Source organism: Felis catus, chromosome A2 (genome assembly GCF_018350175.1).
Source record: "Felis catus isolate Fca126 chromosome A2, F.catus_Fca126_mat1.0, whole genome shotgun sequence".
In the NCBI taxonomy this organism is placed as follows: domain Eukaryota; kingdom Metazoa; phylum Chordata; class Mammalia; order Carnivora; family Felidae; genus Felis; species Felis catus.
The window spans coordinates 75,702,094-75,729,508 of NC_058369.1; the positions used below are offsets into that span (position 1 = coordinate 75,702,094).

Consider the following 27,415-nt stretch of genomic DNA (forward strand, 5'->3'; position numbering starts at 1 on the left):
ACTTTGATTCATTGAAAGGGAAATATATAAGTGAAGGATTGAACATCATAGATTTGGAATTAACTCTGGAGGTAGACATGGTTTTTAAACCTTCAGGGCTGTATATAGCAAATGATAGCATTAATAGATTTGCCCGACCCCCACCCCCCGTTGTCTTTCCTGCTCAAGTAAGGGTACCAAGTAAGATAACTTTGTGCTGCCCTTCCTTTAGTGTGAAGGAAGCCATGAACCTGCACCCACCCATCTGCAGTGCCTTAATTAAGTGATTTCTTATGTGAAGGTCCACTTTTACCTGGCCTGCTTTGTAGCCATGGCCATGAAAAATAATGAAGCTTCTCGGCCAGAACAGCACACCTATCAATGATGTTAATTTCCTGGGTCCCACACAGAATACCTAACAACTAGTTGGCCAACATCCGAAGTGTTATTTTGGGACACAGGGACACCAGACAAGAACCTCAGGGGGATCAGACGAGGTACATTAGCCTTGGTGGCAAAATGTCACAGAGAACAAATCCAAATGATGGATTCTCAGTGATGTTATCATAATATGCAAGACATTTTATTGAGCCATTGCAGGACCGTATCCTCATTAAAAGGTATAGGTTGGCTTTTGAAAGTTTTCTGAGAAATGTAAAAATTAAACTGAAAAAATTTTAGAATTCTGTGAGGCTGCATGCACTAACCTGTAGAGAATGTGTCTTGGGATATCTTCAGATTATTTGGTAGACAGTCACATTTTGTCTTGGAATTTATAACACTCGTGGAGCAAACAATCTCAGAATCCCTATCATACTTCAGGATATCATATATTACATGGTAATTTAATCTCCATAAAAATCACTTCCAAATATGTCAGGAGAAGATAAGGGAAAACTTTGACCTCATAGTCAAAAATTTCAAAGCAGTTTGCAACTAGTCTAAATTATTCATATATTAAACATTCATAGTATGATTTAACTAAGCAAATGGGGGCTGTGACTGACCAGAGAAGAACACATTTAAAAAGTTGTTGAGTTTCAGGAACAAAAACTTGGTATCATCAAAAAAAATGTGGAGGATCTCAGTAGTTATGGTACTTGCCAGTCATAGTTATTTGGAAATTGGCCAGACTCTCTAGGAGCGTATAATTTAAAAACATTTTAGTGTTTATTTATTTTTGAGAGGGAGAGACAGAGCACGAGCATGGGAGGGGCAGAGAGAGAGGGAGACACAGAATCTGAAACAGGCTCCAGGCTCTGAGCTGTCAGCACAGAGCCCGACACGGGGCTTGAGCCCACGAATTGTGAGATCATGACCTGAGCCGAGGTCGGATGCTTAACCTACTGAGCCACCCTAGGAGCATATAATTTTATAAGACAAATACACCCAGAAGTACCTGCATTGAAACATAGATTAAAATAAAATCATCATAAAAGACATTGGCTAGTGTTTCCAGTTTGTTCCATGTCAGAAAGATGAAGAACTTAATAGAACTTTTAATTAAGCAGTTCTTTTCTTGAGGTCCATGGTTGAGGCCATGCAGAAAGATGATCCTTCAGTGACTGAACAATCTTTACACTAGAGATTTGGGAATAATATCATCTACCTGGACGTCTTGAAAATAAGTGAAATACATGCCTTGGTGTTGCCAGCATCATGCAAAGAGGCTGAAAGAATCACTCTTTCTCTTTCTCTGAAGTTACTTTAGAATATCATACCATACACATAGGGTTTCAACCAAGATAGATAATTATGAAACCATTTCATATGACAAAGAGTTGAGGAAATTGCATTTCAATAGGAAAGGAAACTGTCTGGAATTAGAGCGTAGACAGGGTAGCTGCTTCTCATATTTGAAAGACTGTTTTCTGTGAAGATACACTTAAGCTATTCTCTGTGTCTTTGCTCACTGAATGGAAGGTAGAAGCGGATGTAGGCTCTGTCACTTTGTCACGTTAGTGCTGAATGATTATGTAATGAGTGGGTTATTGAATGAAAGGAGGCTGATGATTAAAAATACCGAGTAGAGAATTTTCAGAGCATGGAACACAATTGACTTCCTTGACTTCCATTGAAAGCAAACAGGCCAAATGTAGTTAAAACGTCAGGCAAATTTCCAAATATTTACTGCAGCTCACCAGCAAGGGCTAGGAAGTACCATTCATGAGGGAATGATGTTTGATTTTTCCAACTGTGATTGGCAGGGCACCCAGTATTATAGTTCTTATTATGCAGCACTGACATCTGAAATCAATCCTAGAATAAGAGCCAGTTTGTCATCAATGCAGGCAGGCTTACAGCTCTGAGCAGTTATTGTAAAATGGAATTTAGATTCTGTCTTGGCAGCCATGCAGAAGCACCTAAACATACATTTATGGCAGTGTGCCAAAGTGAATCCAAATCGGGGTTATTATTGAAATTTTTGAAAAATACAGTAAATTAAATTTTTTACTCTATAAGGTGAGCGTGCAGTGGGAAATCTGAAAAAATTTCAATTGAACCATCTAATTAAACGATTTGCCATCAAACTAGTGAATTTATTTAATGAAATTTGCCACTGGATGGTGACATAAGAATTGTATCATGTTCTATATAAAAGCCAACGTGAATGAACTCGACCCTCACTTATGAGACTTCTTTTTTTCAAGGTTTTCAAATATCAGATAGGTAAGGAAATAAGATTGATTTGTATTTCCAGCACAAAACTGAGGGGTGGCCTTTAAAACAGTCACTTCTACCTTGGTAAGCCCTGCTCTGTAGTTGACTTGTCAGTTACATAAGAAAACGAGTCATCACTTCCTGTTTTTGAGCAAAAACAAAAAAACAAAAAACAAAAAACATGACCCAGTGTACTCTTCCACCTTATTCTCAGGCTCAGAAGTAATTGAATTTTGGCTCTTTTAAAAATCACATTCATCTTCAAAGAATCAAGATTTGCTTCTTGGAAAATACTAAAGAAGAGTTCCCCACCCCGATCCCGACCCTACATATCCACAAAGCAGAGCTCTATCAGAATTATGTAGAGTCTCACAAGACCATTGCTTCAAGGGCCAGTGGTCCCTTGAAAGTAATAGTTAGATGTTTGCTAAAAATAATGAGCCCTGTCACCTCATAGGCACACTGTGTCCACCAGAGTTCACTGAAGGGCATCACTGCATGCTGCCTAGACTCGTTCATTGCATATCTTTAAGCCAGTGTGAGTCAGCCATTCCTTCCACTACTAACACCAGTTGGATGTGGCAGGTGTAGAGGGTAAAGGGATTGGAAGCAGCTAAATGAGAGTAACTGCCCCAACCCACCTGTCACCAATCCTGAAGGGGGTGTAGAGGAATAGCATAGAGTGGTAGTTGAATGATGGGGTCCATCAGAGAAATAGGGGAGCAGTTAGAAGGAGGAGTAACCAAGAGTCAGGAGCAGGGTGGGGACTGGGTGAGGCAGGTGAGGGCACTAGAGTTCAAGCCAAAAGGAGGCACCTGCTTTGGGTTGCTGATTCTGCACGTTTTTGACCCTGAGAGTAAGAGCCTTCTTAGATATTGTGTCCTACGGGTCTCACGGGCATCTCCCTGCCCCTGGCACTGGTCGGGGCAGGAGTGGGGGAGGGTGGGAACTGACATCTAATTCATCTTTGCCAGAGACTTTCTGAGCAATTCTGGACACGTTAGAAGTTAATCCCGTGCGACTCAAAATCCTCTATACGTAAAGTGGGAATAATCCCTACAACACCCATACTAGAGGTTGCTGAGGGTCTGTGCGTTGTGACTGTTTTGTGTGCCACAAACATAATTTTATTGTTGTTTTCTTCTTCCTTCCGTGCACAATTTAAAGTGTTTTTAAGGATCTCCTCCTGCTGTAGTTCTCAGATTGGACTAAGTGGCTGTAACTGGACTGCTAGGGATCTTTTTAAAAGGACAGGGGTGCCTGGGTGGCTCAGTTGGTTAAGCATCCGACTCTTGGTTTTGGCTCAGGTCATGATCTCACGATTCATGGGTTCAAGCCCTGCATCGGGCTCTGTGCTGATAGTGTAAGGCCTGCACACAATTCTCTCTCTCTCTGCCCCTCCCCACCCTCTCTCTCTCTCTCTCTCTCTATCTCTCTCTCTAAAAATCAATAAATAAACTTAAAAAATTCTTTAAAAAAGGACAGATGCCTGGGCCTTGCCTCGACTAATTAAATTTGCTTATTATTTGCTTATTAGTTATACGTCTGTAACTTTTTAGTGGTTGCTCTACAATTTATAACACGTCTTTCACTTTTCCTGTCTAACTTCAAATACTCTCACAGCACTTTCATGTAGAGAATATATTTCCAGTTCTTTCCTCCCGTCCTCTGTTACTATCAGACGTTTTTCCTTTACAAATGTTATAAACCCCATGGTACATATTTTCTGTTTCCTTTTATGCTCTAGATAATCAGTTACCTTTTCAAGCAATTAAAAGTAAAAAACCAAAATCATGTATATTTACCTTGAATTTTATAATTTCTGGTATGTTTTTTTGTTTTGTTTTTTTTGTGGGTTTTTTTGTTTGTTTTTTGTATAGCTCTACTTTGTATTAAAATTCCCATAACGAAAGTGAGTTCTTTCAGCTTTTGTTTGTCTGAAAAAGACTTTTTCATTTTCACTGTCGGAAGGCATTTTTACTGGAACTAGAACTCCGAGTTGGCAGATTTCTTTTTCTTTTGTTTTCTGTACTTTAAAAATGTCATTTCATTGTATTCTGGCTTCATAGTTTCTCAGGATTAGTCTGCTGTAATCTTTGCCTTGTTCTTTCTGCTTTTCTTTATCCTTGATTTTAAGCAGTTTGGCTGTCAAGTGTTTGGATGTGTACTGTTTGGTGTTTATCCTTCTTGGGGTTTTGTGAGTTTCTTGGGTCTGCCCTTTCATGTCTTTATTATTATATAAATTTCTCAGCCAATATCTCCTCAGATATTTCTTCTGACTTACCCTCTCATCTCTTTTGGAAAATCCATTGATACTGTGTTGGACCATTTAATATCAGGTCTTGTATGCTTGATTCTGTTACGTTTTCAACTCTTACGTTCTCTTTGTGTTTTAATGGGAATAATTTCTCTTGATGGATTTTCAAGTGCAATCTTCTTTCTTGGCTAAAGTACAGCAATTGGCCTATCAAAGACATTTTTCCTTTCTGGTATCATTTTTTTTTTTTTTACTTCTAGCATTTCCATTTGATTTTTTTAGAAAGATATTTTCAATTATTTTTAACGTTCATTTTATTTTTGAGAGAGAGAAAGAGACAGAGTGTGAGGGGGGAGAGAGAGACGGAGACACAGACTCTGAAGCAGGCTCCAGGCTCTGAGCTGTCAGCACAGAGCCCAACACGGGGCTCGAACTCACGAACCGTGCCATCATGACCCGAGCTGACGTCGGATGCTTAACCCACTGAGCCACCCAAGTGCCCCTCCATTTGATTTTTATTTGACTATTAAAGTTCCCATATTTCTGTAGACATTATTCCTCTGCTTATGTCTGTTATCTTCCTTTTGCAACTCTGTTCTTGTTTGGTATTTCCAACATGTCTGAGGGATCATGTCTGAGTCTGGTTCGTGGATTGCTTTATTTTTTTCTCATGGATGTGTGTGTGTGTGTGTGTGTGTGTGTGTGTGTGTGTGTGTGTGATAATTTTAGAACGAATCCCAGGCATCACATATAGAATAGTAAAGACTGAAGTAACATTAATGTCTCGAAATGGGCCTATCTTTTCGTCAGGCCAGCAGCATGGGGATGCAAGTCAATCTGATGAATTGAAGTGGTTTAGGTTTGTTGGTACTGTTGTTACTTTCAGTGCACAAGGGCTTTCACATTCCTCTAGACTTGGGCTGCTAATGCCTTGTTCTGCTCTCTTAACCTCTATCATGTTTTTAGACTCTAGGGTTGAGGTCTGGTTTTTGCCTCTCCTTTGGCCCACATGGACAGGCCCGTGGATGCCAGATCATTTTTCTGAGTGTCCTTGTTCCCATCAGATTTTGGTGCCTTGTATGCTTGTATTGCAGAAGGGGGCCCCCCATATATATTTGCTCTCCCACCAGTGGGAGGCAGCTATTGCTTGCTATTGAGCGTTGGACTTATCATGGGGGCAAGGCTGTCTTCTGGTATGCTTTCTTAGCCTGTCTGAAGTAAAGTCAGCCTCATATCTGTGGTTGGTTTTTTTTTAATTTTTTAAAAATTTACATCCAAATTAGCACATAGTGCAACAATGATTTCAGGAGTAGATTCCTTAGTGCCCCTCACCCATTTAGCCCATTCCCCCTCCCACAACCCCTCCAGTAACCCTCAGTTTGTTCTCCACATTTATGAGTCTCTTCTGTTGTGTCCTTCCCTGTTTTTATATTATGTTTGTCTCCCTTCCCTCATGTTCATCTGTTTGTTTTTTTTTCCCTCTGGTTGGTTTTGAGCAGTTTCCTGCCCCTGCCCGAGTGGGAACAGACCTCTGCGTCTTAAAGGGGTCAGACTCTGGGCCCCAGAAGGTTTATGCCCCTCCCCCGAATGAGTAGGGACTTTTTCATTTACCCTTCTTTGTGGAACAGTGTTCTTTGCATGTAGCGTAGGGGCCAGAGGGGTTTCTATCACCGCCCCCTCTCCCCCAGGGCCAGACTGGTTTCGCTTCTGCTCTTCCCCATCAAGCAGTGGATCTCTGCCTGGGGTCTGTGAGTAGGAGGATTTCTCGCTCCCTCCTTAAGCCACTTAAAGCTTTTGCCTTGTAAGAGAAAAATGTCCATTGACACGGGCGTGGTTTGGTGCCCACGCTGTGTAACCATAGCTCATCTCATTCTCACCTGCACTGCAAGGGCATGTCGTGTTCCCAGACTTTCTCACAGCATCCAAGGGAGGCCAAAGGAAAGAACTTACCCCTGAGTGCAATTTGCCCTCCTGCCTTGGCCACCCAGCTTTCCAAAGTGATATCTTACCCTACATTAGGCCTTTAACAGTTTGTTGAAATTTTAGCTGACCTCCTCATGTCCACTTGTATGGTAGCCACAGCTGTTACCTGTACCCTGGTGTGTTGGCACAAATGGTCTGTTGGCTTATCTCGGATGGATTTTCCAAAACTCTTCCTGAATAAAAGAATTCAGATTACTTTGTTGCCTTGTGACCTTAGGTCTCTGATACAATCAATGAGAGTTACCCTTTTATAGATGATCCACATTTTTTCTTGTCAGTGTGAGAGTGACATTCGTTGCAGTTGTCTGTATCCTAAATGGAAGTGGGAGTCTCTAGGAATCAACGTATTTTTAAAGCTCCTCGGGTGATTCTAATGAACAAAAGGATTGGGGAATACTTCTAGGAAGAAGGATTTTTTAGGAAGTAAATCGTTTTATAGAATTGCTGTTGGTGTGAGTGTTGTTTGAATTGTAAAACCAGGGGCACTTGGGTAGCTCAGTCGGTTAAGCATCTGACTTCGGCTCAGGTCATGATCTCACGGTTTGTGGGCTCGAGCCCCACACCCGGCTCTGTGCTGACAGCTCAGAGCCTGGAGCCTGCTTCGGATTCAGTGTCTCCCTCTCCCTCTCTGCCCCTCCCCTGCTCGCGCTCTCTCTGACTCAAAAAGAAATAAACATTAAAAAAAAAAAAGAAGTGTAAAACCAAATGCTAACATAGTTTTCCATGATCTTCAAAGTGGAACACTTCATGATTTAGAGGAGAGGCTAAAAGATAGTATGGGTTTACTGCTCCCCTCAACCAGTTCTGGAAATTTACTGATTTTTGACCATACATTCTACCCTCAACTGACCAGCCTAATTACTATCAAAAGGGAAGATATTTACCTAATGGTTTTTACATAAATGGTTTTACATAAGAATTGGAGGTGTATTTTGGAGAATTTCCAGGTATCATTTGTCTGCTGAAATTCTGGCTCACTTCAATCTCAAGTCAAGATATTTGGTTACTCTGGACAAGGAAAACATTTCAGCAGTCAAAAAGAGACTCTATGACCACGCCTTTTCCTTATTTGTATGTATTTCCTTGTTGGCAGAATCGCATCGCAAAACGCAGCAGGAAGCTGGTGGACTATGACAGTGCTCGCCACCATCTAGAAGCTTTGCAGAGCTCCAAGAGGAAGGATGAAAGTCGAATCTCTAAGGTAAGGATTGATCCCACCATTGACACCACTCTCTACGTTCTATGACTTCTGACAGTTTCTCTTTTTAAGATTGAATACAAGCAGATTGGGAGGAGTCAAGATGATGGAGGAGTAGGGGGACCCTAAGCTTGCCTTGTCCCACAAACACAGCTAGATAAGTATCAGATCATTTTGAACACCTAAGAGATCGGTGTGAAGGCTGAGAGAGTAAAATTAAATACAAGCATACCTCAAAGATCTTGTGGGTTCAGTTCCCGACCACTGCAATAAAGCAAATATTGCAGTAAAGCAATCAGATGCATGTTTTAGTTTCCCGGTGCAAACAAAGGTTATGTTTACGCTATACTGTAGTCTGTTAAGTGTGCAATAGCATTATGATTAAAAACACAGCGTGCGTATCTTAACTAAAAACACTTTATTGCTAAAAAATGCTAACCATTACCTGAGCTTTCAGTGAATCATAATCACTGATCCCAGATCACCATAACAGATGTAATAATAATGAAGATGCCTACATATTGCAAGAATTACCTGAATGTGACACAGAGACATGAAGTGAACAAGTGCTGTTGGAAAAATGGCACTTGTAGACTTGCTTGGTGCTGGGTTGCCACAGACCTTCAATTTGCAAAAATGTCAGTTATCTGCACATCACTGTAAGGTAAAGCGCACACCCACACACACACCCACACCCACACACACACACACACACACACACAACAACCGAGGTATGCCTGTATTTCCCTTTTGAAGGAGATTGGAATCAGGACAGAATTTCAACTGCATCATGGTGCCTACGGGCTGCTTTCCATAATTCTTAATTAAAAAATAAGGTTCTGCATGTTACCATAGAGTTCACGTGGCTGACACTGACTCCTACATTTTGATCAAAATAAACCTTGGCCCCCAACAATCCTGCAGGGTCAGTGAAAGTAACGTGTTCCCACACTTCCTTCTGTGTTTGTAGTCCGTAGTTGAAGCTAAAAGGCAGATTCAGAGAGAAAACCAAATTTGAAATGCTAAGATATAACCTGTGATTGTCAGAGAGCCCAGCTATGGGCTAGATTTGTGGAACTGATTCATTTTCTTTTAGAAAACCCATTTCCGCAGCTTTTACTCCGTATGCCCATTACTTACAGACACCAAGTAACTGACACCTGGTAACTACTCGCTTTGCTCCCAGTCTTGCCTCCTCCTGTCTGCCTACACACAGCTGTCTGAATAGTCTTTCTGCCTCACATCTCTAGATCTGTTTCCCCACTGCTTGTCTTTTAATGGCTGCTATTGCCTGTAGAAAGCAAATCTAAGTTCCTTAGCAGGCGTACGAGCCCTGCACAACTTGGTGGTTGTTCATCCTACTCAACTTTCAAATTTTCTTTCCCCTCTGCTTCCTCCCTACGCATATCCTAAGCTAGAGCCCCTGTGACCCACACCTCAGTTCCCGAGCGGCCATGATAAGAGCTCCGCTTCGTGCACAACCCCATAGATGCCAGGCACCATGATCATCCACATTGTCATTTCTTAATAGTCACAATAGCTGTGAAGGAGGCATTACCATCTCCCATTTTATCAATGAGGTATCCAAGGTGAAGAAAGTGAAAACAGCCTCCCAAGTTTCCACAATTGGTAAGCTAGGATTCTGGCTACTAGGGAACGCCACCTTCGTGCATTGGAGTGTCTGTCCACCCCCTTCTTTAGCAAACATTTGCTGATTCTTCAAGAGTCCATTAGAATATCACTTTCCCTGTGGAACCTTCTCTGTTTCTATACCATCTTCCCCAATAGCATGCTCTGCAACACTATCTTGTAATGTAATTATTTTCACTTCCCGGTAGACTGGGAGCTCTTTGGGAAGCATCTGTGTGCAGTATCCAGAGCAGAGCAGTGCATGCAACAGTTAACCCGTTTTGTGGCATGAATGGATCTGCCAGATTACAAAAGCACCCATTGTAATTGAGTCAGTTTCTGTGTCTCAGTAAGACTTCGTGTTTCTTATCGGAAACGGTTTTGTGGATTATAACCAGACAAATTTCTGTCCTTCTCAAAATGTTTCTTGGATGCCATAAAGCTATTCCTATTTTATGTTCAGTGCTGTTGTTGTACATAACAGTGGCTTGTGTTTCAGTGAGATTTTTTTTTTTTAGCGTAAACACGTGTCAATGTGTCCTTTCTAGGCAGAAGAGGAATTTCAGAAAGCACAGAAAGTATTTGAAGAGTTTAACGTTGACTTACAAGAGGAGTTACCATCGTTATGGTCAAGGTAAAGTTTCTGTGCAGGGTGTACGTGTCCCATTTAGAAGATCAAGAAGAGGGGATGTGATGCTTCAGGGCCATTGAACCTGGCAAAACGTTCTATGTATCTATATATCTGTGCTTTTCAGAATGGTAGCTACCTGCCACACGTGGCTGGCTGTTGAACTCTTGGAATATGGCTCGTATGGTGGAGGAAGTGAATTTTTAATTTATTTTGCTTTGACTCATTTAAATTTAAATAGCCACACGAAGCTAGCAGCTGCTATATTGATGACACAGTTTTTAGACCTTGATATGTTTCTCAAGTGGAGTCTCCCATCTCAGAAAGAGGCAACAGGAGAATTGCCCTTAACTTTGAAATTTACAGGATACCCCATTAGCTCTTGGTAGAACTCCTTGATCCCAAGGGGTCATCTGGTCTTCAGGCTTTGATGCCAAACCCTGTGCTTTCAGCTCTGACCTTTTTAACCTGAACTGCATTCCCATTTTAAGCACTAAATGTTTTTCTTTTATGGTTACTCTGCATTTCTCATGGCATTAAGTGCATTTTCCATCCCTTGTCTTATTTTCCCCCCTCAATGGTAGAACCAAGAAGCTGTTGGATGCAGTGGGGACTTCTGCCTCTCAGTTTCCATCGGCACCTCATGCGACCATGCCATATAAACACATTTGCACTTGCTATGCAACATTGCTTTAAGACAAATCCTCTGACCTGGTTTCCAACCAGACTGGAATCCTCAAAACCTTCCTATCTAAAAATTCTGGAGGTCCTACTTATCCTTTAAAACTGTAAGCGTTTTGAGGGTCTAGGGTGGAGTGTCCATGTTTGTGTCCACTCCATGTTTATTTTTGAAATAACTAGAGGATATTTCAGCCAATTCACTCTAGAATCAGCCTGTAGGGCATCCCACTTCAATGTCCAGCCATAACCCAAGGTTCAACATGTGTGAAATTAACTCCTCGCTCATCTGAATTTACTCATTCTTTCTGCACCTGCATTTCTCTTTTTGGTACTGTCATTCTTGGGCTCCCCGCCTCAAAGCTTTGGCGTCATTAACTATGGGAAGCCAGAGGACCATCAAAGGAATCAATTTATCCTTTCTCTGTAGTCTTCTGGATTGGTCTCTGCCTCCGTATTCTCATTGCCACCACCCATCCCTCATCACCCTCCTGTTGAGGCAGATATCTATACGTAACTTTCATGGAGTCATTCGTGCCTATTTAAAACCACAAGTTATAGGGGCACCTGGGTGGCTCAGCCAGTTGAGTGCCCGACTCTTGATTTTGGGTCAGGTCATGATCACAGGGTTGTGGGACTAAACCCCATGCTCAGTGCAGAGCCTGGTTGAGATTCTTTCTCTCTCCCTTTGCCCCTCTGCCTCTCTCCCCTGCTTGTGCTTCCTCTCTCTCTCTCTCTCTCTCAAATAAATTTTAAAAAGAAGATAAAGTCACAAATCATATGAAATTATGGGTTTTTTAAGAAGTATATGTTTTCATTCTTGTATTTCAAAAAATACTTGTATCCAAAATCGTTATGCACATCATTGGCACCCGTGTCTTTGTCCTCATCAAGGCCGACTCATGAAATGTCAGCCAGGAGTTCTCCCCAGCTTATCGTCTTCCTCAACATCCCCAACACCAGTTGTGATTTGCATACAATTTAAACAGTTCTCCTGTTCATTTCCCCTGTAAAGGAATTTTTGTGATCTCAAATGTCATTACTTACCCAATTGCTTTTTAAACTGATCTTTATGAGAACTTAGGTACCACAACGCTCAACACTTCCAATTATGAGATAATACTCCCAGGAAAATTGCCAAAATTCCCCAAAGGTGGGTATTATTTGCCTTAATACGTATTGGGTATGGAACAAAAATATTTCTTCTTAATGTTGTCTATAAGCATCTAAACTAGCATTGACTGATGAGGTTTCAGGCTTATGTGTCTTCCCCAGATAGTATTTGGTCATTCAAAATAAGTAATTGTCAGAGTATCTTGTAATATGACAGACTTTAGAGGAATTTAAACACAATGGGAATATTTGAAGGACAAGTTTTGGAGAGAAGCCATTCCCCTTATCTGCCATATACGATATAAATACTTCAGTGCTCTTTATTTTTAAATGTTTATTCATTTTTGAGAGAGAGTGTGAGTGGGGGAGGGGCAGAGAAAGAGGGGGACTGAGGATCTGAAGCGGGCTCTGTGCTGACAGCAGCGAGCCTGACGTGGGGCTCGAACTCACGAACCGTGAGATCATGACCTGAGCTAAAGTCGGAAGCTCAACCGAGCCACCCCAGTGCCCTGCTTCAGTGCTTTTTAATCCACTGTGACTTATTTCCGCACTCAAGGGTTTTTCCTTTTTACGTCAGTCAGGTCCTGCCCTTTGATCCAATCCTAGCTTGGGCCTTTGTATATACTCTTTATATATACCATGGTTTTTGACTAGACCTACATTATTCAACCGCAGTAATTGTGTGTACTGTGTTTATACGAGAGGAAAAGAGAGCGCTCATTATTGTTCAATACTTTGTATTTTCCAGGTATCAGTTTATTCACTTTACACACATAACCTCTAATCGTCACAATTGCATATATCCCCACCTTACAAACGAGGAAGCTCGGGATCATACTGGTTAAACACTTTGCCGAAGATCGTCTCGTTTATACATCCTGAAGCTGGCACTTAAAAACACTTCTGTGGTGTTGCCTGTAAATCCTGATTGTCTGCATTTAGGACTTCTCCTTATGTAAAATGAGACCGTACGCAGGCTTTCATAAATAAAGCTTAGTTCATAAAATTGTCTTACTATACATATGTTTTCTTCCCAGCCATATTACTCCACCTTGAAATTGAAGTCATTTGTGTCTTCCGGCCTCCCTGCTATGGTGGGTTGAGGAATGAGAGCTCCGCTATTTAAGGAAAGTGCAGAAGTCCCTGAGAAGGAATGATCACAGATGTAGGAGGAGGCCCGGGAGAGTAGTATCTTAAAAAGCCCAAGAATGGCAAGAGTTTTAAAAGTGAAGGCGTGCCAGGAGAATCATTGACAAAACGGAGGTCAAGCAGAGGAGACTAAGGGTGTATTGTCTTGGTGAGCCTCCAGACAGGCTCCAGCTGATGGCGGGGTCAGAAACCTGACTGCAGCCATTGGAGACGCCATGGTTGATGATGTAGAAGGATATCATCTCTTATTTGAGGATCTTGACTATGCTGGGCCTGAGGAATAGTGGTAGCAGATACAGGGGGAGGAGTGGGCAGGGGAAGCCTTCTAAAATTAACCGGTATCATTTTGAGGGGCTCGGTCGGTTAAGTGTCCGGTTTTGGCTCAAGTCATGATCTCGCGGTTTATGGGTTTGAGCCCCGCATCGGGTTCCATGCTGGAGCCTGGAGCCTGGAGCCTGCTTCCGATTGCCCCACCCTCTGTCTCTCTCTCAAAAATAAATAAGCATTAAAAAATTAATTTGAAATAACTGGTATCATTTTGAGAAGCCGACAGTGGCGGCGGCACAGGTTGGGATGATTTAGGACTGGGGATTTCTGGAGCCAGTAGGGGACAGGGGGATAAAGACGAGGTGTTGGCACAGCGACCAGCCAGTGGTGAGAGGTATGCTACAGGGCCCGAGCTTGAGAAAGCAAGATGCCGAGCCTGAGGGGGACGACAACCTGGAAGGAAAGGGGCACTGATCTCAGAGAGATTAAGAAAAAAATCAACAAGTGGAACAGAAGTGAATGAATGAAGGATCTTGTGGTCTAGGAAATTAGGTTAGGGAGCAGGCCTCTTGATTGTCTCCTATCAGTTGTGAGCCATGGATGGCAAGACCCAGGATCCGCAGCAGAATTTATGTGAATAAGCATGTGAGTTACGAGTTTGTTTCTTGGTTTAAGAGTTGGATGTCGAGGTCTGCTCTGTTCGTGTTAGGATTCGGTGAAGGAGAGAGAAGGGAATCAGGAGATGTGCGCTGTGGACAGTCAGTGGGGTGGCGGCCTGGGGGTTGGTAGATGAGCCGTACAGGGCCGAATACGTGTGGCATGAATCTCAGAGGAGGGAGTGGCAGGGGCCCAGAGGAGCAGGGGCCAGCTAGGAGAAAGTTCTTCGCTCTCCCACTCCACCCCCCTGGTAAGTGACGGATGGCACAGGATGCTTCTTCCATTACAGGGGGTTGTGGTGAGGGGGTCGCAGTGCCCCCCCCCCCCGCCCAGCCCCACCCCTGCAGATTTCCCTGAGGGAAGTGCTGAGGGGAGTGTCCTGGCCTGCACTGCTGTGACAGCTCAGCTGACAATCCTTCCCATTGTTTCCAAGAAGAAAAAACCATCTTAATAAAGAAATTAAGTGGGTCTTGAGAGCTCACCTGAAGGGGCCTGAGGATGCCTCAGAGGAGTCCTTCGGGGACATGGTAATGTCTGAGTCCCTTGTTTATGAAGAGCATGTGGAACACCTCGCAAACACGTAAAAGCAGTACTCTGTGGATGTCTGGTTCCCTGCTGGTGACATCAGGTTTTTACAAGCCAAGGGTAACAGTCAGCATATGCCCTTCCAGTGGAATGAGTGCCACGTTTGTTGGCTCATTCATTCATTCATTGAATATTTACTTGCACACCTGCTCTGCCCTGGTGCCGTATCAGGTGCTAGGCCTGTAGTAGTGACCTGCTTACAGGCAGGCCCTACTTTGAAAGAGTCTCCAATTTCATAACTTGAAGAAAACCCTTATATGACGAATTACATCAAAAGTGTCCAACACATTTTTTTCTAAGTTAAACACATCCTAGTTGACTTAGCTTCGAAATTCTAAAATGAACCACAAAAATATTAGAAAATCATTTGATATCTGTTAAGTCGTGTTAAACAAGGTCTTTATTTCTTTCTGGCACCACACCACTTATTTCTCTAAATAATAATTGATATAAACAAGACACGCTATATATCAGAAAGCAAAACTAACAGGTAGAAGAATGGGAATTCTTGTTTTTTTGCTAAATGTCTCCAAGAATCACTATGTTTAATAGCAGTTAACCTTCTAAATAAAAGGGGGGGGGGAGCACTAAGAAATGAACATAAAAAATGAATAGGTCACTCGCAAAAGAAGAAATATAAACGGCTGTTAAGTAAATGAAGAAAAAAGTATTAACTTTAATTGAAGGAATATAACTGTAAAAGGCAGCCGGGTGCAAACTCTCGCCCATCATATTCCCGAAGGTTTTGTGCAACTTCGCACTGAACGTCAAGGAAGTAGAAGGACCCCGCCCCCGTGGGGGCAGCTTGGAAGTGCACACCAGAGCCTCTGTGGTCTGTGCCTCTCACACAGCGTTTGCACTCAAGACACTTATTCTAAGGAAATAGTCGAGCCATGCACCGAGTTTTAATTCATAGGTCGTCGTTAGGGTTTTGTTCGTCATAGTGAAAAATCAATGAAAACAAAGCAGTCCCCGCCAATGAACTTCAGCTACACCCCCTCCCCCATCCACCTGCGCCTGCCGTCTATTGAAATCTGACCCTCCTGGGGCGCCTGGGTGGCGCAGTCGGTTAAGCATCCGACTTCAGCCAGGTCACGATCTCGCGGTCCGTGAGTTCGAGCCCCGCGTCAGGCTCCGGGCTGATGGCTCGGAGCCTGGAGCCTGTTTCCGATTCTGTGTCTCCCTCTCTCTCTGCCCCTCCCCCATTCATGCTCTGTCTCTCTCTGTCCCAAAAATAAATAAAAAACGTTGAAAAAAAATTTTTTTAAATAAAATAAAAAAAATAAATCTGACCCTCCTTCAGGCAAGCCCAAGTTGATCCTCTCAAGCAGATGTTCGCAGCTGGCACAGGGCCTGTCAATTCCCCCATCTTCTCAGTTCCTGTAGCCGTTTCTGTCTGAACCTACTCATTTTTGGTATTCAATTGTGTATGGCCTCTTGTAACTTTAACATTGGCATTCTGCGTCTTTCACTCACCAGAGTGGGTGAAGTGTGTGTTCATGAATCCTCCCCTCGGGGGCTCCTGTAAGTGGACTGTGTGTTCCTGGAGTCCCCGGAGCCCACCCCTAGGCATGAACCTAGAGTGGATAGGCCCTTCGTTGAGTAATTGAATGACGGGAGGTATGAGGAATGACTGGTTGATGGGGGTCCTGAGTTGGCACTTACAGTGCCGCCGGAAGTCTTCTCTGCCACATATGGTGAGCTGGACCCTCTGCCCAGTGTTGTCAGCGCACCTGCAGACTCCCCTCCCGTACAGGTGCTGCTTTGTTAGCTTCCTCAAACACAGGTCCTCTCCATTCCCCTGTCCCACACATGGCTAGGAGCTGCAAATAACCACTGCCTGCAAATAAACGCATACTTCACGGTCGGGAAGATCCCCTGCCCCAGCGCACAGGCCTGCCTCACTACTCTTATCTCCCAAGCTTCTGATCTGACCCTCCCAAGTAGTTGCTATTTCCCAAACACCCTGTGCCAGGATTTTCTTTATTAATATATGTCTGTTTATCTATCTGTCATCTATCAATATATACACACAGACACACATACACACACACACGCACAATGGAATATTATTCAGCCATAAGAAAGGAGGGGCACCTGGGTGGCTCAGTTGGATGAACGTCCAACTCTTGATTTCAGTGCTCAGGTCATGATCTTATGGTCATGAGATCAAGCCCCATGTCAGGCTCCACGCTGGGCATGGAGCGTGCTTAGGTTTTGCCCGCTCGCTCTCTCCCTCTGCCCCTCCCTTGCTCACTCATGCTCTCTTTCAAAAAAAAAAAAAAGGGAGATTCTGCCATTTGGGATAATATGGATGGACCATGAGGGCATTATGCTGAGTGAAACAAACTGGACAGAGACATATGTTCCACTGAATGTTTAGTATCTACAGTGATTATGTCTCTCAATTCACCTATTTTTATTTTGATATGAAATAATATACATAATATATGTCTGTGTGTATATGTATATTCATATATATATATGCAGGTGTACATATCCTGTATGTATATATGCATATACATATGTGTGTATGTGTATATATATGTCACACCTTCTTTTTATTTATTTATTTATTTATTTATTTATTTTAATTTTTTTTTAACATTTATTTATTTTTGAGACAAAGAGAGACAGAGCATGAACGGGGGAGGGCCAGAGAGAGAGGGAGACACAGAATCTGAAACAGGCTCCAGGCTCTGAGCTGTCAGCACAGAGCCCAACGTGGGGCTCAAACTCACGGACCGCGAGATCACGACCTGAGCCGAAGGTGGACACTTAACCGACTGAGCCACCCAGGCACCCCACACCTTCTTTAATCATTCCCCGGACACTTGGATTGTTTTCATCTCTTGGCTCTTATGAATAACGCTACTGTGAATGGGGCAGTGCCTGTATCTCTTTGAGTTCCTGGTTTCATTTCCTTCAGACGTATCTCCAGAAGTGGGATCACTGGGTCGTATGGTAGTCCTATTTTTACCTCTCTGAGGAGTTTTCCCCAGTGGCTGCACCAATTTCCATTCCCACCGACAGTATACAAGGGGTCCCTTTTCTCCACATCCTTGCTAACACTTGTTATCTGGTCTTTCTGATGACAGCCGTGCTGATGGGTGCGAGGTGATTGTACTGCATGGTATCCCTTGTATGTGGAATCTGGGTGGGGGAAGGCAAATTCATAGACATGGAAAGTAGGAAAGTGGATGTCTGGGGCTAGGAGGTGGGGGAAATAGGGAGAGGTTGGTAAAAAGGTATACACTTTTAGCTGTGAGTAAGGTCTGAGGATCTAATGTACAACATGGTAATTATAGCTGATAACACTATATTCTATAATTGAAATGTGCTGAGTGTAGAAGTTAAATGTTCACACACACAGGATACATTTATGAAGTGAGAGCTGTGTTACTTAACTAGATGGGGGAACCATTCACAATTGTGAATCAGGTCACCACAATGTACACTTGAAATATCTCACCATTTTAATTGTCAGCTATACCTCAATAAAGCTGAAAAGATGAAGGAAACCCAAATAAACTAGTCTTCTAGAATAAAAAAAAAAATTACGTGGAACACGGTAGGAACTTAAGGCACAGGTTAAGACGTAGAAAAAGTAAGCCTTACTGGAGTTTCACATGGTACTTAACCATTATTTCATCTCTGAATCTCTAAATTGGGTTTTTATCTTTTATCTTGTTAAAATTCTAAACCCTAATTCATTGGAGAGAACAGAAATCATGATACTCGTGCTTAAAAGGAATTTCTTGTCACACAGTCCATGCTTTTCTATTGGTTTTCCTCCTTTTGGATCCAAACACAGCTTCTCCGGTTATTAATTACGAGACCTTGGACAATTAGTATGTCTGTGCCTCGGCTGACCTGGATGTAAAATGAGGCTCACTACCCTGGAGGTAGTTACAAGAATTAAGTGAGGGAATAAATAAAGGTGTCTATTACATGGCAGCTCTTTCTATTGGCTTTAGTGATAATGGAACATTCGTCTGCTCGGCTTATTGGAATCTTGCTCAGCACAAGGCACAGCTAAATAGGAAGGGCCCCTTTTATCTATGCTTTCATGTCATTGTTTAAATAAGATGGGCCCTCCTGTGTACAGGCACATTCTTACTCCCCAGTAATAAGTTATTATTAAATAACAAATTATATATTAAACAATAAATTATTCTTATTACAAACTCCCCCCCCCCCCGAGTATATGTTTATTCCATATATCTGGCCTGTCTAATGTTTCTGGCATCTAAGTTCTTACTTGGGATTTAGAATCTCATGAACCAGTCAGGATTCTGGAGTTATTTTTGAGAACGTCATTGAAACAAGAACGTGAATGAAATCAAAGTAGTAATTTATTAGATGGATTCAGAAAGATTGAATTAATACAGTGTCCTCATTTAGAGCAAAGGGAGCCCATTCAGGAGGTACTGGGCTGAACCCTCGGGGTTGACGGGTGTGCTTACTATTAGGGACCTAAAAGTCCCACCCCCTGGCTTTGCTTCACAAACCTGTTTGAGATACTGTGAATGGACACCTGTGTCTTTATTTGGCCCTCTTACTTTAGCTGAGGAATTGTAGTTAATTGGTAGGTTTTCTATTTCTCCCTGTCCACCACATTTCAGAATCCAAAATGATAGTATGTATATGTCATAAAAATTAATGATAAGCTTCTTTCTCTCCAGCCCTTTACAAGACACACGTCTAAAATATAAGCAGACTCTTAGGGCAGTGGTTCCAAATGTGTTCCGTCTGCAGGAGCAGCAGCCTCAGTGTTACCTAGAGCCTGTTGGAGATGCAAATCCTAGGGCGCCTGGGTGGCCCAGTCAGTTAAGCGTTGGACTTTGGCTCAGGTCCCGATCTCACGGTTCATGGTTTTGAGCCCTGTGCTGGGCTCTGTGCTGACAGCTCGGAGCCTGGAGCCTGCTTCAGATTCTGTGTCTCCCTATGTCTCTCTGTCTCCCCGGCTCACGCTCTGCATCTCTCTCTCTCTCAAAAATAAATAAACTTAAAAAAAAATTTTTTTTAAATGCACATCCTCCACCCCTATCTGAGACCTGCAGAATCTGAAATGCAGTCCTGGTGTTCCCCACGGTGTGAGAGCCACTGTCTCCGCACGTCCACTGCCTTTGGAGAGATTGTGCTGTGGGCCAGCAGATGTGGCCCAGTGTTAGTCACAATTATATAAAGGAAACCTGTTCCTGATGCATTTCATTGCCATTACAATGCAGTTTTACTGACCGGTCTTTCCCTATTCTTCTTTCCTCTTTGTGTCTCTACATGGCAGACGAGTTGGGTTTTATGTCAACACTTTCAAAAATGTTTCCAGCCTCGAGGCCAAGTTTCATAAGGAAATAGCGGTGGTAAGTAACGATTATTTTTCCTTATGGAACATAAAATAAGTGAACTTTTTTTTTTTTCTGAAAGCAAATGAAATGGCATAGCATTGTCACTTACTTGCGAGTTTGTTTTCATAGCGTGTTATTACTCTCAGTGGTATTTCTCCAGTATTGCTCCAGGCCCTCAGGAATCCTGGCCGGTCTTCGTTCCTCTTCCGAAATGCTTTTTCTCCCTGTCACAGTCTCACAGTCTTGTTTTGTTTGGTTTTTGTTTCCAGTCAGCTTTAAAAGTTGGCGTTTAAAAGTGATACTTTTTGAGGCTGAGGAAAAATTGGTATCTGAGCATTCAGTCAGCAGTCCTGTCGTCAGCTAATATTGTCTTAGTTCAGCAGGGTGGTTGTACGACTTTATCTCTAGTAGAGTCAGCAGAAACAATAAGGGTTTGTTTTCCGTTCTGTACTCTGGTTGAGAAATGTATTTTGGTTTTTTAAAGGTTTATTTGTGTTTGTGGCCTTTCAGTTTTGACATAAGTTTTTTTTTTTTTTTTTTAATTTTTGTGTATTTAGTTTGAAAGAGAGAGAGAAAGAGCAGGGGAGGGGCAGAGAAAGAGGGAGACAGAGACTCTCAAGCAGGCTCCACATTGTCAGCGCAAAGCCTGACGCCGGGCTTGAACTCATGAACCTCGAGATCATGACCTGAGCTGAAGCCGGACACTCAACCGACTGAGCCACCCAGGCGCCCCTTGACATGAGTTTTAGATTGTCCATTTGCAGAATTTAAAGGTATCCTGAGGCCATCCCTATTGTTGTTAAGGTTCTCAGTTTTTCAGTAAACACTTCCTCCTCTCTTAGGGCAGTAGCCTGAATCGGCACCAGAATGACTTACAGCTAACAGACCAATGGTCTCCATCCCTTTAGCTTTGCCACAAATTGTACGAAGTGATGACGAAGCTGGGCGACCAGCATGCTGACAAGGCCTTCACCATTCAAGGAGCTCCCAGGTAGGCCGTGTTCTTGAGACCCAAGTTCATGCAATGCTTGTCGCAATTTCTGCAGTCTGCACCAGCCCATGCTATTTTAATCCTTTTAGAAAACTCTAACACTAAGGAGCCTTTCCACTGTCAGACTCTGTTCTGTGTTCACCTTAACCTTTAGCCTTTAGATTTACTCACTGTGGGCTTTGGTCATTGTCACCGTAGAATTGACTATCTGCCTGTCTCCATTTTCCACGGGACCTGTCGGCCAGGGTATACATTTTTAACACGTAATTTCTGGTTGTGCACCTGTTACTTTCTTTGGAGAAGAAAGGAATTCCTAAACTCCCAGCACTTAGTCCTTATGCTTATCGTCAGTGCTGGATCTTCAATGAATCCATTTTGGGAAGTAATTGACACCTCACCATCATCTTACCTCCTGACTTGACCTCGCAAACGCTGCATTGTTTTGGTCCTGTTGCACGTTGATTCTGTGAGTCAGTCGGTCAAATACACCGATCCTTCTCAGGCATCATATGTTCAAGGAAGGCAGGCTCGTGAGCCTTGGGCTGGAAATCAGAAGACCCAGCTTTCAGGTTTGTGATCCTGCAGTTAACAGGCTTTGCCTTCCTTGAGTGAGTCCATTAATCCTTTGGGTGAAGATCTCTTTTTTTTTTTTTTTTTTTTTTTCAACGTTTATTTATTTTTGGGACAGAGAGAGACAGAGCATGAACGGGGGAGGGGCAGAGAGAGAGGGAGACACAGAATCGGAAACAGGCTCCAGGCTCCGAGCCATCAGCCCAGAGCCCGATGCGGGGCTCGAACTCACAGACCGCGAGATCGTTACCTGGCTGAAGTCAGACGCTTAACCGACTGCGCCACCCAGGCGCCCCTCATTTTTTTTTAATCAACAGAAAAAAAAAAGATGGTATTGAACTAAATGGCTTGTAAGGTAATATGCAGTCCTGACATTCTCTATTTGCAATTTCAACATCAATCATCATACAGAGTCCTACATATACCTTTATAAAAACACACACTCCTACCCATGTTAGTGTTTGGATTTCTCTATAGAGAGCTAATTTTCTTAAATGATACTCTTTGTATTAGCCATCCTCATAATAGTCTCTGCTACAGCTGCTATCCCAAGTGAGCATTTAGGATCTCTTATCCTTCGAAGGGAAAGAACATTCCCTACAAGAACACATGAAAGGAGTGGAAGGAAGCACTGTTTCCAATATAGTATCTCAGCATGAACTTGGAACAAAGAGGAAGTTGTAAGAGGAACGTCGCAATGACATTGGGTGTTTTGGCTGTAAAGCACGTGAAAAACTTAGGGGGTCCTCCCTCATAGAGACGTGAAACAAACGTGTCTGAACACTTCAGTGTTGCTGAATCAGATAAAATGAAGACAGAGTGAGGCCATGGCCACTTACCAAATGTTCCTTTGGTTTTTTTCAACATTCCTCCGCAGAACGAGGTGGTGAGTGAGCTCAGTGGGCTCCCTGTTGAGTGTAGATTGGATCCGCGCTTCCCGACAGAGGACATGATTGCTGGCACGTAGTCTCAATCATGTGGCCCATCCGCGTTCCCCGCAGGACTCACTCCCTTGAATATGTAGATCATGCTGTGGTGTATGCGCTAGTTTATTTTGGGGTAGAGACGCTGTTCCCTCAATCTGTAGACGTTAGAAGGTCTTAGACAATAGGATGTGTCCCAAGTGCCCTCCTCCCGTTCATCACCTTTGAGCTGGTCCCACGCCTCTGGCCCAGTGCCAGGAATGCAGTGGGTTCTCAGGAAACATTGCTGACACTCTGCCTTCACATAATTCGTTCGTGCCTGTCAAGGTGTCTGAGTTCAGTCATTGTTTTATAAGGTGTAGAAAGGGGAACAAGTAACGAATTTGTTTCCAAATGTTATCAGAAAAGACTCATAAAATCCTACTCAGCGCTATCCTGAGGATGCCTTTAACGTAAAATTTATCATTTTCAGGGTGGGTTTTTCTATCGATTATGACCTAGTAACATTCTGAAGGAAATCAAAAATTGAAAGTGGCTCAGCTAATTCAGCTTCTCTTTGGAAGATTCTTGCAGAGTGTGTTTGGCATAGTGGAGAGGAGAAGGGGTTTGCATTTCCAAGGCCTGAATTCAGAGCCAGCAAAATGCTGAGTGACTTCAGGGGTTTTTAACCTCTCTGTGCCCCGCTTTACGTGGGGACAGCAAGGCCTGAGTGTTGTGAGGTTAGAGATGATGTATTACGAAGGGGGTCTGGCATCCAGTGGATAATAAATACTGTACATAACAGCCAGAATTAACCTAGAAGGGGGCTAGACGAGAGCCAAAACCTATTGTGCCTCAGGATTCCTTTGGGCTGAAGGACCCCTGAAACGTAAGTGCTGTTCTTTAGACGGACCGTTGCTGACTCTCATGTGTTTGTTCATCCAGCGATTCTGGTCCTCTCCGCATCGCAAAGACCCCATCGCCACCCGAGGAGCCTTCGCCCATCCCGAGCCCAACAGCTAGTCCCAATCACACGCTGGCACCTGCGTCTCCTGCACCGGCAAGGCCTAGGTCACCTTCACAGGTAGGAAGACGTCAAGTACATTGGGACAAATGGAAGAACTTGGCGTGAGGACCCCTGTCTGGGATAGTCCCGGGGTCCTGGGGCATCAAAAGGAGTTTCCAGTTGGGGAGACTTCAAGGCTGTCGGCATTGTGATGGCCACTAAGGAATCAAGCCATTTTTCCAGTTTGGAGCCCTACATCCTCACACACCCTATGATTGAGTGTGTTGAGACCTCTCTCCACAACCTCAGCTTCCTTCCATGCCCTCCTCTCCTCCCACCTCTCGCTTTCAGAAGGCTCTGATCTGTCCTGCCTTCTGCTAGGACCTCCCTTCCTCCAGCACTTTCGCTTACCCTTGGGTCAAGTATGGCCAAGAAAGCCGTGATGTTTATATGCCATTTCACAGTTTGGGTACTACCCACAGTGTGTGGCGCACGAGCTCAACAAAAGCGTCTAGAAGAAATGATTGGGGGAAACCGGAAAGATTAGAAAAGATAAATACAGAGAAACATGGCCGCCTTCGTCTTCCCCACTTTGGGTGAAGATGAAGTTCCTACAGGAAGACTCCAGTGCAGTGCAGGCTTTGAAAGTAAGGCAAGTCGTGAGAAAATCCAGGGGATAGTTCTGTCAAGTTCTTACTCCTGAAAACACGTGGGGAGTGCAATGTGTGCTACCTATGGGCGGTCTCAGTGATTCCAGTGACAAACTTTCCTGATGTTAGTGTTCAAGTTCCAATTTATTGCTGAAATGAGAAATCCTTTTCAGTTGACTCCACAAAAGGTGTTGCCTTAGTTTTAACTTTAGAGGCATAGGCACCTGGCCCTGCGTGTAGCGCTTGTGTTGAGATGAATGGAGTGGCATTGCCGGAGTATTTCTCATGGGGCCCTTGCTTGTCGGTGCTCAGAGAGCCACCAAGGGAGATAGCATTCTCTGCTCAATCAGGTGTTCTTGTTTCTGTACACGTATCTAAATTTCAGTCAGTGACCAGTACGTCCGCCCAGCACTGTTCCGTGGCATTTCTGCACATCTCGCGTGCCGTCTTTGGCTGAATTAGTTTCTGATTCTGTGTTTCTGATGTTTTGTAGACCAGGAAAGGGCCTCCTGTCCCACCTCTGCCCAAAGTCACTCCAACAAAGGAACTTCAGCAGGAGAACATCATCAATTTCTTTGAGGACAACTTTGTTCCGGAAATCAGTGTGACGACACCTTCGCAGGTAAGTGCCTCATATGGAGCTGCGATGTCCACAGAAGTTCCGTGGCAGAGGGACCCTCAGGGACCAGCTTTAAAAGTGGCAGACGTTAGAGCCCGCAGTATCATTTCAGCTGTCATCAGGTTTGTTAATTACTTGGTATGTCTAAAGCATTCTCAAATGGGAGACGTACATACAATGTTTGGAAACACCGAAAAGTGTGAAATGACGAATTTTCATAATCCCCTAAATCATACCACTCGGACATAGCCGCAAATGAATGCACTTTGGTTTATTTTCCTTCAGTCTATTTTTCTAGGTAAATACCGAATTTGTACCATAAAATTCAGATGGCATTGTTATGTATTCCTGACTTTTCTACTTCATCTGATTGAGCGTCTTTTTTTCATGTCATGTTACTGTTTTCTTTTTTCAAAAGAAGATGTTTAACCAGAGTATTCCATCTGAGGAATGGACCAGGTAGCTTTCAATTTTTCTGTTTCTTTACCAGCACTTCGGGGAACATCAGTATGTGTGAATTCATGTCTTTATGCCCTGTGTTAGTTCTTTTGTATTGCTTCCTAGTAGAGAATAGGAAAATACAATGAAAAGAGATGACTGTTTTTTAAGCCTTTTGACCTTCCTACTTTGGCAAACAGAAGCATCCGCAGTTGCCCTGGTCTCAAAGACCCCGGGGTGCACCTGCCCCAGGTACAGCTACCTTCGTGGACTGCAAGTCTACCTCTGCTGGCGACTTGGTCATCCCATTGTCTCAAGAATGAAGATTCCTGACTTCCAGAGCTGTTCCTGATGCCATCAAAGCCATTTCTTTGTTTTAAGAGTGAAAGTCCCTAGAAAAATCGTGCCAGTATCAGTTGCTCCCAGCGTCCTCAGGGTCAGAAATAATACCTACATTTTACAAGATGTGAGAATGCAGCCCTATAATTACTGAGTACATCAATAACAACACTGTGTACAACATCCCAATTATAATCACGTCCTGTTGACAATAACAGAAATAATGCACTAATAACAGAGAACTCAGAAAATAGCCACTCGGAAGCCCGTCGTAATTTGTCGTTGCTTTTAAGGGCATTCATCAATAAGGCACAATACTTTCAGCTAATAGTGTCCTTCTTCTGTTGTTTGTATGAGATGTGGGATTTGGTACGCTAACGAGGCCTTGAAATGTGATTTAGCAGCTCTTTTCGAGGAGGGAGAATTGCACGTGGATGAGTGCAGGGACAAATGATGTCTGTGGATACCCAGATGCCCTCAGGGCTAGCTCTCTCCGAGCCAGCTGTTGGCCTGGCACCAAACGTGAGCAGTTTTCATTTCCACGTTATGCTGTCCATTTGTATTTGCTAACAGCTCAGCTCCCTTCTCTCTGGTGCTTCATCAGTTTTCAAATAGGGGGTGTTTCGGCCGATGATACCCTTATTCAGGTTGCTTTCCCCTGTACCCTCCAAAAACCTGCCCTTGGTCCCCTCCACAGAGAATGTGGTCACCCAGAAGCCACACGTACTTAGCTGAAGACCCTTCCATTTAGCACCTGAGGCAGCGAAAGTAGAGGCAACATGACACATAGACTAGTTCCGAAGCAAAGATGGGGTTCAAAAGTGTTCTTTCCTTTAAAATGTTTTTTTTTTTATTTGCAGTTTGCTGGCTCACATAAGGTTTCTTCATTGGTAGAAAAGAAAAGCATCACAGCACTTTTTACAATTGCAAATGCTAGACGGGGGCCCGGAGTGCTTCTAAGAGCATTAACTCTCTTGATGCTGTTGCATAGGAGTCATGGGAAGTCAGGAATCGGGGACAGAGGAAGAGGAAGCGGCTTTCTAAGCAGAACCAACCAACCGGGGGCCTGGCCCGGGCCCAGCCTGGCTGTCTTTGTGTAGCACTCCAAGGCTGTGGCAAGAGGAGGAAAACACCCCTTCCCCCATACTGGCTGTGTGTCCCCTCCATCAGTGTGCTCGGGGATTCTGAAAGAACTGACCACCAGAGACATCATGGGGGTGCGTTTGGGGGGATTCAGTTTCATTTATATTGTTTTCTTTTAATCAAGAGGAGGCAGAAGGAGGTTTCTGTCGTTTTTTTCTGACTCTGCGGTAACGTGGGTCTTGTGGTGGACCACAGCATGTGACCAGAGCGTTTCCATTGACTAAATGGCTGTGAGTCTTATGTCACGATGTCAAGAGAAGGGAGTGAAGCAGGGTTTATGTTTCAGTCTGTTTCCTTGCTTATTGAGTGATAGAATCTAGCTTTATTTTGGGGTGCCTGGGTGGGCTCAGTCCATTAAGCATCTGACTCTTGGTTCCAGCTCAGGTCATGATCTCGCGATTTGTGAGTTCGAGCCTCACATCAGGCTCTGCGCTGTCAGCACAGAACCTGCTTGGGATTCTCTCTCTCTCTCTCTCTCTCTCTCTCTCTCTCAAGAAATAAATAAGCATTTTAAAAAGATACAATAAAATTATGCAGACGCCGCCTGTCCCTGAAGCATCTTGACAGTCCCTTCAGTCGCTCGTTCCTCTTTTGATACCCACGGGGCCAGTGTGCGTTCTCTCAC

The 27,415-nt window shown here is 43.5% G+C and overlaps 1 protein-coding gene across 7 annotated transcripts in view; it reads left to right on the forward strand.

Moving 5' to 3' along the window:
• The window catches only part of AMPH (amphiphysin), a 251,131-nt gene that overhangs the window by 151,465 nt on the left and 72,251 nt on the right, over window positions 1-27,415 (forward strand). For 4 of the 7 annotated variants that reach the window (XM_023250207.2, XM_023250209.2, XM_023250212.2 and 1 more), the window contains exons 6-12: window positions 7,974-8,081; window positions 10,256-10,341; window positions 20,072-20,147; window positions 21,041-21,123; window positions 22,571-22,579; window positions 23,541-23,679; window positions 24,745-24,873. In XM_023250207.2, the coding sequence (XP_023105975.2) occupies window positions 7,974-8,081; window positions 10,256-10,341; window positions 20,072-20,147; window positions 21,041-21,123; window positions 22,571-22,579; window positions 23,541-23,679; window positions 24,745-24,873 (630 nt within the window). The remainder of the gene's footprint in view (window positions 1-7,973; window positions 8,082-10,255; window positions 10,342-20,071; window positions 20,148-21,040; window positions 21,124-22,570; window positions 22,580-23,540; window positions 23,680-24,744; window positions 24,874-27,415) is intronic. The other 3 variants (XM_023250208.2, XM_023250213.2, XM_023250211.2) reach the window with 1 other exon arrangement.